Source organism: Platalea leucorodia (assembly GCF_965183815.1).
Source record: "Platalea leucorodia genome assembly, chromosome: 3".
Classification (NCBI taxonomy): domain Eukaryota; kingdom Metazoa; phylum Chordata; class Aves; order Pelecaniformes; family Threskiornithidae; genus Platalea; species Platalea leucorodia.
The window spans coordinates 36,748,371-36,768,216 of NC_138825.1; the positions used below are offsets into that span (position 1 = coordinate 36,748,371).

At 39.4% G+C, this 19,846-nt stretch overlaps 1 protein-coding gene across 2 annotated transcripts in view; it reads right to left on the reverse strand.

Moving 5' to 3' along the window:
- Positions 1–16,417, reverse strand: part of RASGRP3 (RAS guanyl releasing protein 3) — a 31,348-nt gene extending 14,931 nt beyond the window's left edge. The window contains exons 1-9 of one of the 2 annotated variants that reach the window (XM_082307304.1): positions 16,260–16,417; positions 14,727–14,824; positions 14,013–14,080; positions 12,705–12,836; positions 11,270–11,417; positions 8,692–8,865; positions 8,158–8,274; positions 7,576–7,851; positions 1,653–1,730 (exon numbers count right to left, since the gene is read on the reverse strand). In XM_082307304.1, coding sequence (XP_082163430.1) covers positions 1,653–1,730; positions 7,576–7,851; positions 8,158–8,274; positions 8,692–8,865; positions 11,270–11,417; positions 12,705–12,836; positions 14,013–14,080; positions 14,727–14,824; positions 16,260–16,329 — 1,161 coding nt within the window. In that variant the 5' untranslated portion in view covers positions 16,330–16,417. Of the gene's footprint in view, positions 1–1,652; positions 1,731–7,575; positions 7,852–8,157; positions 8,275–8,691; positions 8,866–11,269; positions 11,418–12,704; positions 12,837–14,012; positions 14,081–14,726; positions 14,825–16,259 lie in introns of those variants that run through there. The other variant, XM_082307303.1, reaches the window with a different exon arrangement.
- Between the last annotated feature and the right edge of the window lie 3,429 nt (positions 16,418–19,846).

A 19,846-nucleotide genomic window follows, 5' to 3' on the forward strand; every position in this document is an offset into this window, starting at 1 on the left:
CTGTTGACAGGGGATGCTAATGGATCAGCTCCACTTCTGCCTTGAAAACGACTGCAGCAGCATGAGGCACTTCCTCTGCAGTGCACCTGCGTGGGAGTTGTACCCGTACAACAATAAATCGAGGAACAGTTGGAACGATAGAACTACGCTGTCACGTTGCCTTTGACAAATTTTTCCACATACTAAAGCTGTACAGATTCTTTCCCCTTTAATATAGCTTGTGTGCTTTGGCACTCCATCAAACAGAAGTATGCTTCAAATAGTCCGGCTTCTGTCAATTCAGCTGTAGCTTTTTACCCATCAGGGTGCTGCAACAGCTCAGTGTCACTGGTTATTCATTGATCGTTAGACAGAAGTCTTCCACAATTGCTGGGTACTGCTAAAGTTCACAGCATTGTTTATATTGCTTTCGTCCTTCTTAAAGCTCAGGCTGGAAATCAAAGCAGCAACATGATAATTTTCTTCATTTACAGTAGTGACCCATTAGTCCTTCCACAGCATAGAGCTGTAACAAATCAGCTTTGCTGGCAGTAATGGGAGCACGAGGGAGCCAGAATGACTGCTATAAATGGGAACTGTTGTGGTCAAATCATATCCAACAAGGATTGGAGACTCAGTAATGAAATTCCAGGTGTTCAAACTGAGTTAGTGTTGACGATGGAAATATTCAGTAGCTTTCTTAATATTGCTCATCATCCACCATTGAAAGCACACACACATGTAGTCCTCAATCAGGTCTCCAAGAATGATAAACTATCTTAAAATCCAGAGAAGCCCTATACTTGGAAATTAAGGGTTTCTGCTTCCTTGCTTGCTTTTAACAATACTTCAAAAATGTAAAAAGCACTGCAATGAATCACCTCAGACTACTGGACTCTGCTTTCACACCCTGCTAAGCATTTCCAGCCCCTCTTAGTTTCCCAGACTTGCGAGGGGTCAGCCTGAGAGCATCATGTGCTGGATATGACAGGTAACAAGGATGTTAATGCACTGGTGAAATGCTCAGAGGGAAGAGGAGTTCCCAAACTTTGGCAACAGAAAAGAGAGTAATACTTTAAATGAAATTCCACTATTTATTAGGAGATCTATCTGTATCCTCAGACTTGCAAAGCATAATGAAAAATGCATCAATGCAGGATTATCTTAGGTTGCACATACTAAAAAAAAGTAATATCTATTCTGAGGTGTTTAAACTTTGCTTGAGAACCCAAGATACAGCCAATTCTAAATAAGCAAACAGTTTTTAAAACACTACAGCTAATGCTGTGCCTTACCTAAAACAAACCTTTGGACTCAGTGTTGTTTTATATAACTGCACCAGCATCCAGAAAATGAAGTAATGGTCATGCAATAAATAATTGATGTAAACTTACAAAGGATATCTTCACATAAAGCAGAATTATGTTTTCCAGGACTTGCAGAGGTTTTGTTGAAAAATAATTAATAATGAAATCTGTCACGTTTCACTATTTACTTCTCCCAATATACACTAAAACCTATAAAGAGTGACTGTGTTTACTATACAAGCATACACACTAAAAAGCTTTATGTGAATATGAATAAGGAAACCCATTAACTGTCATTTAAAAATTTAATCAACTGCACGCAGACAAAATAAGCAATATGTCAAAATGCAATAAAAGACGACCTACAGATTTGGAGTTCCTTGGTTCCAGCACCAGCGAGAGCTTGTAGATATCGTCCTCAGTGTGATAGAGGTCCAGGGACAGCTATGTGTAAGAAAGAGGGAAAACCAGTAATATTTATTAGACTGGGTTGGATATGACAGACTTGTAAGCAGAGATATACCTCCCGCTGGGGCTAAACAAAAAGTTTTGCTACTCAGAGCTCAGGACATACATCAAAGCTACGTGCAGCTGCTGGGAAAGCAACTTTTCACAGAGCTGCAGAACCACCTCTAGGAACCACCTTCTTTTAGGCAGAATTTTGTGCAATGAGTAAGACAGGAGTTGTGCCCTTTCCCAAGATAGGTATACATCCCAGAGCAAACACATGGCTTTAGAGATGTCTGGATATTGCATTATTCATTTTGTCTAGCTGTAACACTCCACTGATTTTTGCACTTCTTAATTTGGTTACGGGCATCAGTGAAAGCCTGAGCATCTTGCAGGTTCCTTCACTCAGCCAGCACACTGCTGTCACAGGGGAATGTAAGGACCTGTCCTAAAGATAACATAGATCCAGTTACTGCTGTAACAAATATAATTTGTTTACTTAGTTACTCAGTGACTGTATTCTTAGGTTTCTTGGTGGTATAAAATAAGCAGAACTCTGTTGGAGCACATGATATTATCAGGTCAGGCTGGGAGGGACAGCAGAATTGCTAGTTCAAAAGGCCTTGCCCTGTTTCTACTGAAGAGCACAGTTTTTTCTCAGCAGGCCAGATGAGCAGGGTGTGGATTTGGGAATGGAAATGCATTAGTATTTACTGAGCAAGTCTGTATCTCCCCCTCCCTGAATTATCTGACCTTATCATAAGCAGCAGTTACAACTTCATTAGGCACAATGTGTAAGCACACAGTGGACAAGGTACTGTCTAATACAGAAGTTTCAAATACTAGCAAAAAAACTACAAGCATGATGGCTATGCAGTTATATAAGCTCTCATTTTATATTTTATTTACAGTTTTGCTCTGACAGATGAAGTGTAATAAGAGTTTTCCTAGGACAACCTTCATAGCGGGTGGCAGTTTCCATTCTAATTTGACTTTCATTGCTGTCCTATTTTTCCAGGCAATCTGGGGGGGGGATTGAGGAGGGTGGGGGAGTGAGCAGAAAGGCACGACTTTTTTTTTTTTTTGTAAGTGGAACTTAGTGAACACAAATTAGGGAGGGTGACTTTCAATTTGATTGTTTAGATATTTCTCATTCTCTTCACTAGACTGTACAAACGACTGGGACTTTCCAGGCATTTGCATATAGTCTCAGAACAGGTTAGATAAATAGCTGTTGAGACCTAAAAATAGTGGGGGAAAAATGGTGGCACCAAATAAGTTCTAACGCAGTTAGTATAAATACACTGTAGTCTAGCTGAGAGACAGAGATCCACTTCCAATCCACAGAAAGTGATGAAACATTTACCCACAGGCTTTTATTCACATTGTGAAATAAAAACAATGTGGAAGTACTGCACAGAAGGTAAGGAAATCCCTTAAGCGTCCTTACCAAATATAAGTTTTCTAATGATGAAAATGTCCTTAGAACTATTATTCCTTTCTGGTGCACTGCCAAGCTCGTGCTTAGGTCCTCTTTTACTAATTCTACTTCTTAGCTCCACGTTTTGGATGACAGGGACTGGTAGAGAACTGGGTACAGAGTCAGTGGAGATGGAGCTAGTGGGACCAATAAGGCAGGAAAGGAGGAAGAACCACATGGACTAAGAGCAAGCATGCACTAAGAAGTGAGTCCATCTTTGTGTAACACACTCTGGCTCACCAGCAGCTGAGTCCTGGCACATTCACTTCTCTTGTCCATATAACTCAGACTCATTTACACATGACAAGGGAGGACTTGCACCACTAGAGCTCCCTCTCGGCTTTTGCAGTCTCCTATGCAGGTAACCCTGGCATTTGTCTCACTGCCCTCCATACCAGCAAACCTTTGCCTTATTTGTGGCATGTTAATTTCCATGCAAAACATTGGCTTCTTTCAGCTACTTGTTCAAAGCTAAAATTCTGTGAGCTAGAAGATGATTTTTCACGCTAACAATAAGATGGGCGGTGGGGGGAAGCAGACTTCTAAGTTTTTGTGCAAGAGCGAGACCAGCTTTCCAAAATGCTGATCATTCAGCAGCTACCACTGAAGCCAGAGAGACCTCTTGTTCCCCATTCACCCTTTTGGTCTATACACATAAGAGCATCTGAAAAATGTCCGTAAGACCCTTCACTGGATGGCCTGAAGTTTACTACCAAGCCCTCACCCCAGCTTTTAAGCTAAGCTCTCACTTTGTACCTCTTAACACAGTCTCCCCAAACGTCACCATTTCCAAACCACTTGAAAGGTATCAGCTCCCCCAGAGGGAGGACCTCCACCACCAGGGAGGTGGCTCCACCACTGAGGAAAAGCAAAACCAGGGGAAATTCCCACATGCCCATGAAATACCCATTTTATCTTTTTGTGCAAGTTGTTGGACTAGCAAACCAGCACCCAGTGATTTACTTGTCAAGCAAGCACAGGCCGGGCTGTTAGCACTTGCTAAGTGTGGTGTAAAAGGCAACGCTGCAAGGGATGGAGGCCAGGCAAGAGATTTACACATTGCTTATCAGGACAAAACACCTACTAAAAGCTTGCCTGGATAGAAGCAGCTTAATGGGAAAGCAGCAGAAGTGAACAAATAATAGTTGGGTCAGCTGACTCACGCAAATGAAAAGCACTCTACACATACATATTTACTAGTTTTGAAAGGGAGTTTCTCTAAATAAGTTAAAGATGAGAAAATTTTTTACAGTTTACATTGGAAATAGCAATAAATAGAATAGTTATTTCTTCAGGGTCTGAAAATTGAGGATGCCTTTGGCAGCAAGGGAGGCTAAATCTGCTAAAAGACTATTTGCACATAGCAAGGTCAACTATTTTTAGTCAGCAGTTCTTGTCAGCTTTGGGCTGCAATCCTAGCTTTTCTTCTCCTCTTTCTCTGATCCCAGCCTATAATTCAAAACAAAAACATTGACAGAAACATTTCATCTACTATGCATGTTCATTATTGCTGTTTAAGAGACCACTGTAAAGAAAAAAAAAAGTATTGTATTCATATCTACAGATGAGGACAAAACCTACATACTGGAAGAAAAATGAGAATATTCATATTATGATATGTACCAAAATTCTGGTCCAGGAACTTTTTGTAGAAAATTGTTTTTTTCCTTTCCAGGAGTCACTGTCTTAAATCAAAACTCCCACACTATCAAACTTACTTGACCCACAACTACACTTCCAGTGACTACCATGAAACCAGAATTACCCTGGAAAAGTCTTAGGATACCTACAGCTGTCTATCTAGGATACCCATGGCTGTTGCCATCATTACTAAAAGGTACCACCATGGAATCATGCTAACAAGTAAAAAGCAAGTTAATTTTAACCTGTGATCAGGTCCAGAAACAACATTGCAGCATGCAGCTTCATTTATTTACAATTAGATTGGCTCAACTGCAACCAAAGTCAGCAGAGTTATATTAGGAATGAATATATCAGAGCATCATAAGTGAAAAAGTACCCATCATGTACTCAATTACGTCTCCTGGTAAATGAAATATACTGAATTAAATATTAAAATATAAATAAAATCCCTACCATTTTGCTGAAAACAAACAAAACAAGGAAAATATTTTTTTTAAAAAAGGAAAACCAGATAGGCTACATAAACTCAGGTTGATACAATGATGGATATGAACCTGCAAGGTCTTAGAAAAATCTGAAGATTTCTGCTCCTTTTGGAAAGCAGGCTGTCACCCAAAAGAGAGAACAGCTAATGGAAATGTCAGCAGCAGTTCAGCTTCCATCTCTCACTTCATATTGTCTGATTTCTGCCCTTTTGGACTCAGTTTCTTATTGCCCAGTTCCCTAAAGCCTAAGGTTCCACTTCCCCCTACTCACAGCCAAGCTTGTAAGAAATTGTGAACTTTCAGAAATGACCAGGGAGGGAAAGAATGGCATGAGACAAGAAGACAACTCTTAATCCCTACAAAACCAAAACAAGATAATAAATACCTGCCTTTTTAGTCCAATATTTAAATTAAAGGGGTGTTGTAGTGGGCAACACATGGTTTCTTCTCTTCCCTGTCCCACTAACCAGGATTAGGACTTGTTCCCAGATTGTTCCATACAAGGTGCAACGGGAGAAGGTTTTCCTATTCCCCCAAACTTTCCTGTTGCTCATTACAATGAAGCCACAGGTATATCCACACCAGCTTGGTAGCTCCAAGCTCAGGCTCATATTTGTCAGCCTTCACATTGTAAAGCTCTGTACCTGATCAGTCTCAGCATAAATCCATCACAAACTACAATCTCTACTTACTTTCTAGATATGCATGTTTTTGAGCAGTTTCAAGTAAAGCACGAAAAGAAAAAAATCCAAGGCTCCTGCCCAGTAGCCGTCCAGTTAAGGCATTTACCTAGAATGAGCTAGGTAATGAGAGTCACCTCAAGGCTGTGACCTGACTGAGGAAAAACTGGAATTTGGTTCCCACCTCCCCAGGGAGTGAGGGACAATGCTGAGACATTGCCTGTTCTGGACACAGCTATTCAGAGATAGTCAAATTCTTTCCCTGGCTTTTGATCTATATTTTTTTCTGTCATCTAAAAGAGAAAAAAGAAATTTGGAGAAAAACATGGTCTTGAGAAGTTCATGCTATCCAACAAAATGAACACTGGAAAAATTCTCAGATTTGTCCTATTTACACACAGATCTTGTTTAGTTCTAAGTTTATTTTTAAAAGAATCCTATTGATTTAAGGAGAGCAAAGATATTATCTGTCAGCCCAGATTAGAGATCTGAAAGACAAAGTTAAATAACAAGAACAGAAACAGCATAAAATTATTACATATTAAGAGAGTCCTTTACCTTACATGACATGTTTCAGACTACTCTCAAGTGAGCAGGTGACTTTTATTTGCTTGCAACATCTACTGTTTTATAACAAACAACATGCCTTTTTTTCACAGGTTCTATCTTTAATTCCAAGATACCGGGTTTTGCCCATGACCTGAACAAACTGTCGTGCTGGGTCAAACACTGCTGCAGTTGAGATCAGTGATAAAATGACTACATTTCAATAGAAACAGTATTTGGCCTGATGGTTGAGGCTCCACGCTTCGGTATGTTTTGAAATAAAGTGTAGTATTTTTTACAATGACATTCATTGTCTACGTATCAAAAAGGAGACTGAAAATTAATTCCTTTTAGCATTGTCAGTTGCAGGCATTTTTTTTAAAAAATGTTTTATTCAGTCTTTTTGAAATCTCACTTTCCTTTGGTCTGAAATGGGATGTTCAGATCCTGATCTGTAATTTGCATGTGCAAATTTCAAACCTCCCCAAATGTAGCCACTGCCAAGGGGGAAGGAATAGGGAAAGAGCAGGGGTTGCAGGGGCTGCTTAACACCATTCAAGAGCATTTTTATTTACTGGACAGGAAGACACACAAAGCACACAACGCACAGGGGTGTGAGAAGAGAGTGATGCCCAAGTTGGAATTTCACTTGCATGTCCATGTCAACACGTCACCCAATCTTTGCGCAGGAGACATAAGCCTCAATTCTAAGTAGTCAGAACTTAGTTTTTTCTTCTCCTAATGTGAATACAGCCCTCTTTCTGTCATCCTTAAAATAATTAATTGATAACAATCCTGTTGCTGCTTCCAGCCATCACATACTACAGTAATGAAACTTTCGCTTTATTCACACCTCATGTGAACTTGTTTCTGGTTTGTATGCTCTCCCTTTTCTTTTACAAATCTGGGATAACAATGTGCACTTATCTCTATAGATATGAATATTCCCACTGGCACTCAAAATCCGAATAACAGAAGTGAATTGAAATATGCTCAATACTTACAGTTAGCAGGTTAATTAAATCCATATTAGGCTCTAAATGATGAGAGGCAGTTTGCAGGGAAACCAGTTCACTCAAGGTGATAGAAAGCTGCTGCATTTTCACTATGTTAACTTTGTTCTCATCTATCCAGTCAGGAAAAATGACATGGACAGCAATCAAGTCTTTCAAATGAACACCTAAAATAGGAATTTTGAAGCCATCACAGTCAGCAAAAGCCTTGCGGTAGTTGCAGTAGTTTCCATTGGAAGAGACCAGCTCTGTCATTTCGTTCCAGTCCTACAAATAGCCAGAGAAGCAAGTCTTTGTGAAAGCAGTCATGGCATTTCCTTAATCTGTTTTAAATGAGTACCACTCGTGTCAGGGCGTTGACAGTGTTAATTTCCTCTCTGGCACAGGCAATCAAGCAGAGGATCTTTGTGAACTGATCCTTCTCCACCAAGAGGAATGCAACCAAGGTGCCTCTTAGGATGCCCTGCCATGATCCAAGTACTGTGCTGGTGAGACACCTGCACTGCAGAATCCATCAGACCTCAAAGAGGTGATGTTCTGCTCAATATGTCTGTATTCTGGAGTCCACCATACCTTTGTGACTTCTGAAGAAAGATGAGAATGAGTTTCTTTCAGGCGAGAAATAGAGCTGTGGCTTAGACCTCCCACAACTGCCATCAGTGTGTTAAAGTTCTGGAGGTGAAGGAGCTTCTGCAAGAGAGGTTGATAACACATAATTACAAATCAAGGAAATACATGTGGCAGCTATCCAGCGTCACACATGACAAGCTAAAGGAGACAACCTATCACTGCTAAAGCAGAAATCACTAAACCAGGGGACATAATAGAACAGTTTAGCATTTCTTTTTTTAATTAGCTTAGATCCACAAGAAACACACAATAGTGACAGTTGTCAACTAAAATACAACACAGAAAAATTATTTTATAGTTATGTCTGCTAGTTAAAAAACGCAGACATATCACACCTGAACAAATAACCTGCAGTGATGTTGAACAGGCTGTTCACTGAGGAAACAACACAAAGAGCATCCAGTTCATTTGTTTACTGCAATTTCTATTTATATTATTCCTTATACCAGAAGAAAAAGACTCACATGCAAGACTTACCTGTGCAACATTGATAAACTTTGTGATTACTTCTGCCCTTTGCTGGGGTGTTGGCTTGCTGAGAACCATGAGCTGTACCCATTTGGAGATACCGTTAAATAAAGCAATAGATCTCTCCAAAGTAGGATTGTTCTCCAAGCAGCCATGGATCACATAGCTTTGGTAGTCTGTGAACTAACAGAGGAAAGGCATTTTCAGTAAAATGGTGGACAACTTAGGAACCACATAGAAACTTTGATATTTTTTTCTTTTTAAAGTTCCCCTTGTTTAGAAAGTGACTGAGACTCAGGGTCAGCAGACCCTGCTGCACATTAGTTTTTTAGTTCTTTCTCAAAAGTTTGTTGGTGGTGGTGGTGGTTTTTGGTTGGTTGTTTTTTTTTTTTTTTTTTACTTAAATGTCAACTTAAAACTTTAGTGTTTGTGTGTCAGGTAATACAGGAGCCTGCATGATGAGATGATTACTACTTTCGTGGAATTATCTTTCCCATAATTTACTCAACACTTACAACATTTTATTTTGTATAGTTTTATTTGACATCCTCATGGCATGATACTCTATAGGAATTATCTAGTGCTACAAGCAAGAAGCATATAAATAAGAGCTTCCATCCCTCTCCAATATCCTGACCAACTCCATTGTTGATGTAAAGAGGGAAATCTTGGCCCCACTGAAATCAATAGCAGCCCTGTCACTCTTCACAGGAGCTTGAACTGCATCCCAAGAAGCTAACTATACACTCATTTTCTTCCTCCTATGTCAAAAAAATTCTGTCGCACAAGGAGCTACTTCTGATAAATCTTGCTTCTTTTGATATTATTGTTCAATCCCTATGTGTTTATGGACATGGTTCTACATGGGAGAGCTAGGGCTCTGAAGAATTAGATTTCCCTAAATGTTTGGAAAACTTTTTTCAGTTGTGCCTTAAAGACAGATTTTCAGAAGCTTATAACATAACTTTAGCTTGTGTAGGGAGTTGCTTACAATTCCAGCCAAAATGGGTTTCTTGGTCTTAGCTGATCAAAAATTGCCTGCTAGAAGACTATACAATGGCATAGACTCTTACACAGCAGATGCTCACCTCAGAGCTGTAGATAAATGGTATTTCAGTGTTCAGATACTTTAAAATGTTTTCTGTCATAGTAAACACTGCCCTCCCTTCTCTCCCATATTTTTTTTAGATAGGTAAAACCAATGACAGGATTCAGACTAATCATCTTCTAAAATTACATAGCTTTGAGATAACAAGTAGTACAAGATTAATTAACTCTAATTGGTTGCAGAGAAACATCTGAGATGATAGCAAAATTCAAGCTGAAGAATTAACAGACAAATTAGAAACAACAAGGAAAAAAGAAAATTCATTGCAGGTCTGAGTTTTCTTTCTGGAATTCCCAAAGGAACTAAGTCTAGTTAGAAATCTATGCCTTTTTTCTTGTCCCTCCCTCCTTCTTTGAGGTTAGCATTGCACAGATCACGGTAGGGTGTTTTCCCATGATTTGAAGTCTAGAGTAACAAACCTTTGAATGTTATTAAATGACGTTAAAAGCAATTCTATTTAGACTGGTCTCAGCTCCTCATTGATCTCTTTTTCCTTCCTCTCTTGAAACAAACAAAAAACCTCATATATTTCTCTTAGTTTTGGAGCTTGATTACTTTCATGCTCCTGAACACTTTAAAAGAAGTCTCATTTTTTGCTGAAGAGAACTTGTCATCTTGAGAACTTACTGCTTCCATTTGCCACCAGATACAGTGGCATCATGTGACCTTTCCATATGGATATTTGCCAGCAGAAATCAGCATTTCTTTTGGCATTTGGGTTACTCATTTGTTTTGCTTTAGCTTCTACTTTCAGTTTCATCCATTTTTGCCTCGTGTTCAGGTACAATGCTGTGTGAAAAGAAGCAACCGTGTCTGAATTTTCCTCGGTGCCAATATGGAAGAAGGAGGAAAGAGAAATTGTGTAGTCTCTGTTCTTTGCAGGTTTTCAAGACTCAACTGCCTAAGTCGCTGAGGAACATGATCTATCTCAGAGCTGACCCTGCTTTGGGCAGGGGTTTGGCCTAGAGGCCTCCTGAAATCCCTTCCAACCCGAATTATGTTCTGATCCTAAGCTGGCAAATGAAAGGACAGTTTCTGAAGAAGCGGCTGGGAGTGAACAGAGACTACAGAAGGACTATATATGTTTCAGTCTCTTCAAAAATTATTCATTGCAAAGACTCTGATGTTTCTTGAAAAGTAATTAAATATTTTCCTCAGAGGAAAAAAAAAAAAAACACCTGAAGATTTTGAACAATAATATATGTTTAATCAATTGCTGCAACGCATGGCTGCAGTAGCTTTTAGCAGCAATTTTTGCCCAGATTTTCTTCACAAAATTAACTTCTGTCACTAAAAGCATCAGTCATGAAAAAGAACAAGGAAGTGCTGGTGCAGCCATGGCTATGTACCTCATATGAAGGATTATAAAGATTTACTACACTGAAATGTTGAGGGAAAAAAGTCATAAATGTTAAACCATGTGAACACTCTTTAAGCAGAGGCTCCTAACTGCAACTGACGAAGTTGTAGACTTCTTACAGAAATTCTCCGAAAAGATTTATGTTCCAGAAAAGTGAGATGTTCAGCTAGCTCAATGGGCTCCAGATGGTCAAACAGCAGGCAGGCTTTTCCTTTCTTGGAAACCCTCTTTCTCTGTGTAACTCTTCTCATCCAGTCATAGGAAGGACTGCAACAGAAAAATAGGTATAGTTCTTGATTCTGTTTGGGTATATGTGAGTGTAGCCCACAGTTTGCACATATAATATAAAATTACCAAGAGACAGACCATGAGCTTTCTGATCTGTGACATCTAGCACATAACAAACACTCAGAGTAATACCTGTTCAGGTGCATAACAGAAGACAAGAGTTTCAGAGGCACTACTGCAAATGATAAATAATAGCATTTCTATCAGAACAAAAGGACCGACGTACTCTTCTCTATGATGCAGGAAGCCAAAATTAAAAAACGCTTTGGAAATACAAGAACAGGTCACACCAAATTCTGATACAGAAGACTTGAATAACATCAAGGATTCATTTTTACTCTGTAAGACCACAGGTCCATGAAATAATGGAACAACAGAAACAGCCAGTCAAACAGCTAACAAAACAGTAAGTGGCTGGACAAAAAGGCAAATAATCTGCTTGCAAGCAGTGGAATAATTCCTACCCATATACAGTAAAAGCACTTCAGAGAGGAGAAAGAGGTTGCTAACAATATTTTAAAATTAAGATTTAAGAGGCACTATTCATGTGATTTCACTGGTACTGTTCTTGCAGGAAGTCTTGCAGCCTCCATTGAGATTAGTAGTGCTGTCCTTCCAGGTTACTATGCCATTTTTAAATAAGGAAAAATCAGTAGGTATATGCCATATTTTAAAAGAAAATCTACAATACCAGGTGAGATACAAGAGCCTGTCTGGTGATGTTTAAAAGGTAACTTTTATTTCAGCGTATCAAGGAAATACGAGTGTAATCATTTTGATGCAATAAAACTACAAATGTGAATGCTAAAGATTATAGAGCTAAATCATGGAAAAGAAGTACACAGAAAGCCATTAGAAAAAATTAACAGGTTACTGATGAGAGAACAAAAAAGCTTCCCTGAGAAAATGCAAGATTTACACAACATGCTAGTCACTGCATTGCTTGTCCTTCTCTATGACAAATTATAGGAAAAAAGTAATATTAATCATTTAATTGGCACTAGCTTTGTCAGTAAAATTATTTCTTTCCCATTTATGTTAAAAAACTTACATACAGATAAGAATCTTCTCTTTACTGTGACACCACAACTAGAATTTCAAATTTTTAGTAACTTCAAATTTAGAAGATAATATTATCTTTTTGTAACTGCTTTTTTGCTCTCTCAAGATCAAGATGGCCCTTAATATTTTTATATTTTGCACATAATTAGAATTCTGCTGTTACAGAGACAGAGAGAAAGATGTTGAAGCTCCTAACATCCTTACATGCTGGAGATATCAATGAGATGGATGTGATCTTCATATCCGAGCTGGCTGGCTACTTCTCGAAACTCTTCAGTCAAACGAATCAGCCCAAGATCCAAGTTAAACTCCGCAGGAAATTCCAAAATCCAGTATCTGAAATCCACAGACAGCAGCTCAGAGATGCCCAGGGATTCAGCTGTAACATTCAGTGGCTGCACATACATACTCACATTTTATTCAATAGGACTTATAAATATTTCAGACCCAATGGCTTTTGGGGAGAGAGGGTGGACTACCCCAACTTGCTGCTGTGATTTTCTGTGACACTGAAGTGGCAAAAGCCACTTTATCATATAATTTCCTTTGGTTTACTCACCACAGCACAACACGGCAGCTTTCTATTGAAACGCGAAATTAAAGTGATGCCTCGGGTGACACATAAAAAAGGCACACACATGTGTCCTGACTCATGCTGCCAGAACACCCAAATGACACTTGCACTTATCCTTTGAGTGAGACACTTATCTGCTCAGAAAAGACTTTTCAGTGAAAATGAAAATGCAAATTTGAGTGGCAGTTCTACCACAATAACCATGTAAACGAGATGTCTTCTCTGCTATTTAAGGGGGTATGGAAAAGGTTTTATCAGTCCTGCTTTCAATACCTCCCTCCCTTTCTTCACAGTGATACAACTTAGTCCAGAGGCAGAAAGAAAAAGCACTTGTTTGAAGGAAGCAGGTTATACCATGTTAGCTGAAAAAGTCACGCTTTCCCTTTCACAGAGAGAGGTTCCTACACAGCCTAACACATGAAAGCTTTCCCATAGAAACAAAGTCAGAGACAGTCGGTGCAAGGATCAGAACATACTCAACCTGTGATAGCTTTGGCATCACTAACACATTTCTGTCATCATAAATTACGTAGGGATTGCATGAACTGAAGCCGACAGCCCAAAGACAATCTTCCTCTACCACACTAGATTACATCTTGAAGCAAAAGGTGTCTCTCCTCTGTGAGGCACTGAACTAGTCTCCCTCTAAGAGATGCCACACTCAAACACCAGGTAAATCATAGTGCAAGTTTTCAATCACCTTTTACGTCAATACAGTTAATTGTTTTAAAGGCTGAATGGCTCAACATAAACAATAGTTTTCAAAGCACAGAACTTCACTCTTCACTATGGACTGGAGATCAAGTTAAAAAAAAAAAAAGAAAAAGAAAAGCTTTATATTTCCATGGCTTAGTTTTCATCTTTACGAAAATAAATTACATTGACAGTATTCACAGAATCACAAAAACAAACTGCTAAAGAACCAGAAGCGTGCTTACCTCATGAAATAGCAGATTTTTAATCTGAATTCATTGCAGTTCTCCCCATTGGCATCTCTATACGTAGGCTAGTTAAAGAAAGCTTTGTGTGCCTTCATTGAGTAATGCTGTTTTTATCCAGACAAGACTTTGACACTAGACCAGCTGAACAAAAAACAGTACCAAACTTTTCTTCTAGAAATAACCACAGTAAGCTCTGATATTTCATTCACTTCCACAGCATCTTAGGGGACGCAGACCATTTCCTGGCTGCCACTTTGTTTTTTGCCCTAGCAAAAATGCCTCTATTATACTATCCTGAATATTCTGCTGAATGGTTTCTTGCCAGCTCTGGTTAACCAAATACGATAATACTTCTGATTATTGAAGACTTTAAGAGGTGCAAATGACATGTAGGTTCTTAGCTACCATTGAAAGTTCATACTAGTCCAAGGCCAGCTGGCCATTACACATTTGAAAAGTTATCTTGGCAATATATTTCCACTCATTCAAAGTTAATTCAAGTATGCCTCAGCAAACTTGTACATATGGAAAAAGTCCACAACCAATAGCAGAAAGAAGCTCACAGACTTCCACCTTTTAGGCTGAAAAAATCTCACCCCTAAACCTTGTTTGTCACTAATTAATTGACACATTTTTACATGCAGTCACAGAAGCAGTCTGCTTTTGATGTTGTAATGTCAATTTGCAAGTCTTCCTGAAAGGATATGTGGACAGAAGCTTGCCAGCCAGCTCTGTGGAAGGCAGATACCACCGGTGCATTAAAAGAAAGGTTCTTGGCAAATGGCTGGAGCACCGATTTCCTTTGTCATCTGCAAAAGAGAAACAAGTGGGTTAACCACATTATTCATGAACAGAGAGAAACTTTTATTCTTCAAGTGGAGTCAAAGAGAAAGACGCAAAGGTGGAAATGTTGGGTCATTATAAAATAATCAGTGTAGGTAACAGGCCATAGCTAGAAAATGGGGTATGGACAGCACTATGCTAAATGTCATATAAAGAGACTGCCAGTAATCCAAAGAACAAAACCAAAACTAGTCCACCAAAAGGGCAGGGAGATGATTTACGTACAACCACTTACAATATTTCTTTTATTGCAGCTTTATAGCTTTATGCTAACAATTACATTGTTAAAAAAGAGATCTGCCTCAAGGAATTAAATTTGAAAGCAACACCTCATATCCGTGCCCAGGGTCCCATCTCCAGCTGCTGTACAGATCCTTGCATCTTTGCAACATAGCCACTGAAACTACAGAAAGAGTTATTCCCTAGCATGCCGGCTGACCATCAGTGTTCCTCAACATCTGCAATCTTAGATTATTTTCTGTCTGTCACTCTTTTAAAAGACAGTAGTTGATATGCATATGAAACAGGAACCACACATGGACTACACTTGTCAAGAGAGTGTGTATACAAGGAAGAGAGGCATGATTTCCAACAGACAACAAATATATGGGCTCTTCTACCTCTCATTAGGTATTTAGAACAACAGGTTTGATAGTGGTCTACAAACATGGATATATATGGGGATGCACTACACTCGGTAGCAAGATCTGCCCCTTAATTATTTAATCTCCCTCACCTTTAGATACTTGTTTCTCTCCACAAGGGAAAAAAAAATCAATACCTCATTCCAATCAAAAGCTGTCCTGCATTTCAAGAGAATCTAAATGTAGCTTTGTGAATTAAGGCCCCATTTCAAAGCATTTAAGCCCATCCATGAACTCATCTGACTGTAATGTGACATATGTCATGATTAATGGTGTTATGGATCAAGGTCTATTTCATCACTTCTTTCCCTCATCCTGGTACATCACATTTTAATAAGAGTAAAAAGATTACATGAGCCTTAAGTCATATTCTTGCCAATTATTGCATGATGATTCGGAAAACCTTCAAAAAAAATGACTGGTCAGAAATGCAGCTGTGTAACCACTCAAGACAAAGATCAATGCCAGAAATAACTCCTTGAATAATTCAACTAAATACTTCTGTCGGTGAAGGCCAGCATCTTAAAAACCACTATATCCACCGTTGTGCATTATCTGTATTAAGCAAATTTAATAACAGTATGCATGTGATTAAAATTCTGGCCTGTGTGATTCTGAGCCAAAATGAAACACGGAAAATTTTACAGAACAGAAATGCTGTTTGCCAAGGGAAAGACGGGCTAAATCAGAGAACAGCAGGGGTTATATTATAAGATGAATTTCAAGAACAGCAAAGTAAAATATTGAAAAAGCGTACCAAACATTTCAATACAAGCGTTCAAAAGCTCATCTAATGTTGCAGCCTTCCCAAGTGTGTTTGACCCCATTGTCCTTTAATAGTTATCAAAAAATAAGAGACATTTTCACCAAGCAGAAGGATGCTTCTTCAGCTGCACAGCTTTTTCACTTTATTGTTGGTTGCATTCTTAGATGGACTTCAAGGAAAATCTGAAGAAAGTAAAAGAAATCATTATTAGATGACTACATGGAAGACTTATCAGGATGCAATGTTTACAGTTCAACTCATCTTTTCTATAAACGGTTTTTTCCCCACATGATACAGAGCATGTGAAAGACTGCTGTAAGCTTTCCCTACATTCCAGCTTGTGTTTTTAAGTGTTGTCCAATTGTTTGTCCACTAGCACAAAATAAATCCATAGCAAGGGTCATAAAACAGAAACCAGATGGTAAATGAGGGCATGCATGTACAATGACGCACATTTTGTTCAGGTCCTTTTATTTACACTTGATAAGTCACTTTTTGTTAATAACCCTGCTTTTATGTTTTTAAGCATAACCATTTTTTTTCCTAAGGTTACCGGTTCACAGTAATGCTAATGGTCTTAATTGGCACAGACCACATAAAATGTTTAATGAAGTTCATAGCAAACATTAAACTAGGAGGTGATTTTTCAAAGAACCTTAAGATCAGTCCCTACAGCTTTTTAAAATAAATCTTCCCATGGTAGCTGAAAAGTCACAGAAAGCTGAGCACATACAGACACTTCTAAATTGTACCATACATCTACTATGCATTTAATTATCAAATCGCCATTTCCCTGAGAGATGCACAAAATACTCTGTTACAAGTTTTCAGAAATAATTTTACAGGTTATATTTAAAGAAGAGAAGAGATCAGTATTTTATTGTTTATCTGTGATTAAGTCCCACTATTGCCTGACCATAACAAGTGTTTGAAACGTGACAAACAATAACAAAGTACACCCAGCAACTTTTCTAGACAAAAAGCCAAGAGTAGAGTTAGAACAGTCCTGGAAGTGAAACAATGCAGGAATTTGGGAAATTTCTCCTCAGAAGCTGTTGCACATACCATAACTTTTTAATATTGGTCATGCAGGGCACTGATGAACTATATACCTGCTTTAATTCACCCAAAAATATCAAGTTTTTCAAACCTACCATATCACAGACCTCATATTGCAAATTCAGTCCTGGTAGGAATGGCATCCTTCACCCTTTTTACTAACGCACCCTGACCCCCTCCCAAATGCGACTGTTACAACAAGCACAGAGTGCTCTGCGCTAGATCCCTGTGAGCTTGCAGCCCTGTAGATGTCACCGTGGTCCAGCCACCCAAAGGACACCAGGCAGTGGCAGCTTCGTTGGCCCTGCTGGTGCCACCTCAGCCAGCCAGCTCACAGCCACGGCATGGGCAGGCGTGCTCCTTCCTCAGCAAAAGGCAGGGCAAACATATCCTGACACAATTCCTACTTCCCAGAAAGAGGAGGAAAAGCTGCTCATTTAGGCTAGGTATGCACTACTGAGCTGACCATGCACAGACCAGCTCCCACGTGCCGAGGCCAACTAGCAGAAGTTGGCCCATATCTACGCCAGTGAAGTCTCTCAACCTCCCAAACAGAGTTGGTATGTGAAACCTGCCCATTGCTGGCCTATACTAACTCCCACCTGCACCTCAGATCCACTTAGGAGACCACTAGGAGGGTCAGGGACCCTCTAGCAGCACAGCGTATTGCATCCCCGCACCTGGAAAAGTGTCCCACACTGAATAATTCTCTATAGACCCAGCTTCAGAGTCCTGCAGGGCTCAGGCTGCTCTAAGCATGCAGCAGTGTTTTGCTTGGAAGGCCCTCAAAATGTACCATTCAGCCAAAGATACTATTAGTTTTAAATGGGTGTCTACAGCCAGATTCTTTCTCATCCCATCCAACAAAGGAGTTAGACATGAGACACTTTTCCCTGAAGCTGAGAGAAGGACCCTGCATGAAATAAGCCCAGCTCACCAAGAAGGGAGTTTCTGTAAGTCAGTGCATACACGCAGCCCAGGTCAGCCAACAGGAAACATGAGCAGAGAGGTGCAAGCATTCAGTCCTGCCCCGCCAGTGCCTTCCTCCTAGCCAGAAGAAAGCACTTTCCCCATGGTGGTGCAAAACCCCCTCTTGAAGGAACACACACTTGTTTTTCCAGGAATTGCACAGAGCTCCTATTTGCAATGAATCCGTGGAAAACTACTCCTTTCACACAACACTAAGCAGCCAGAGCACTCACCTAAGAAAAAGGGGAAGGTGGGTACACAGTGGTCCTTAGTCTGATCCCATGCTTGGCATTGTAGCAGAAGGTGTCCTAACGGTTAGCTCTGGGGCTAGGCTGGGCAGCCTCAACCCTTCCTGCTAGAGCTGTGCCATCATGCAAAACCCAAAGTTGTCTGAAGTGGACCAGAGGGAGAATACAGGGAGACACATGGCTCTCTAACCTGCTGGTCAGGCCACACATGAGCCAGGGCTATCCTTGGTTCAGTCTTTCTTCCCAAGACTGTTTATATATTTAAAGTGAAAAAAAGCAAGTAGCGCGTTTGCTTGGTTTACTTGCTTTGAGAGTCAGCCAGCAGCTGAGCAGTGTTTTTCAAGATCACAACTTTGTACTTTGGTACCTAACTTTTGCTAGAATCCCACTTCGGGCATATTTGTCCTTTTTGACCATCCCCGAATACTCCTCTAAGTGCTTAAATTACTTGCTTGATTTTTCACAGAGCCAGCTATCTAGCTCTTCCAACTTCATCTTAGTTTTTTTTTTTCAAGAGAAGAAAAATAAAATAAATTTTACATTGGCTATTTCAAAATATTTTTTAGTCAGCTCTTCAAAAAATAGAATTGAGAAAAGCTATTGCATTTTCTGCCTATCCCTTGAAAATTGCTGAGCGTGAAATGTAGATGGGGAAGAGATTTGATCTGGCTTTTCAATTTTGTTAGTATTACCATCCTCCATAACATACAGCATATGTCTTCTGTTGGCAACATTATAAAGGCAGCCATATAGTAATTAACAAGTAATGCTCTGTGAAAAATTGCAGGATTTTTTTTTTAGTTATATGACAACTACTTAACTACTAGATACCTAGATCCTGATGTTACACTACCATCCCCTAAAACAGCCTATCATCTGACCACTAAAGGGTTTTATTCTCATAATGCTTCTAAAAGAAGAATAAAACATTTCCACTGGAGGAAGAACTGGCTGACTGGGGCTAAGCCACATATCCACAGCTGAGCCAAAACCTGATATCACATCTCTTGACTGCAGACTCCAACAACCACAACCATTACATCATTATTTGCGTGATTAAGCGCTGCTGTTCTACTAGAACAATACGTGTCTTGTCTATATCATGCCACAATGGTATCCAACCACACCACCACCTCTAGAGATGAATGAGTAAAATACAACTATAAATTTAATATACATAAATTAAATAAAATACATTCTGATAGTCAATGGTTCAATGCAAGAGAAGCACAAAAAGAAAAAAGAAAATAAAATCATAGCAGAGCTTTCCTACGTGTGAAGAATTAAAAACTTTTGAAATAA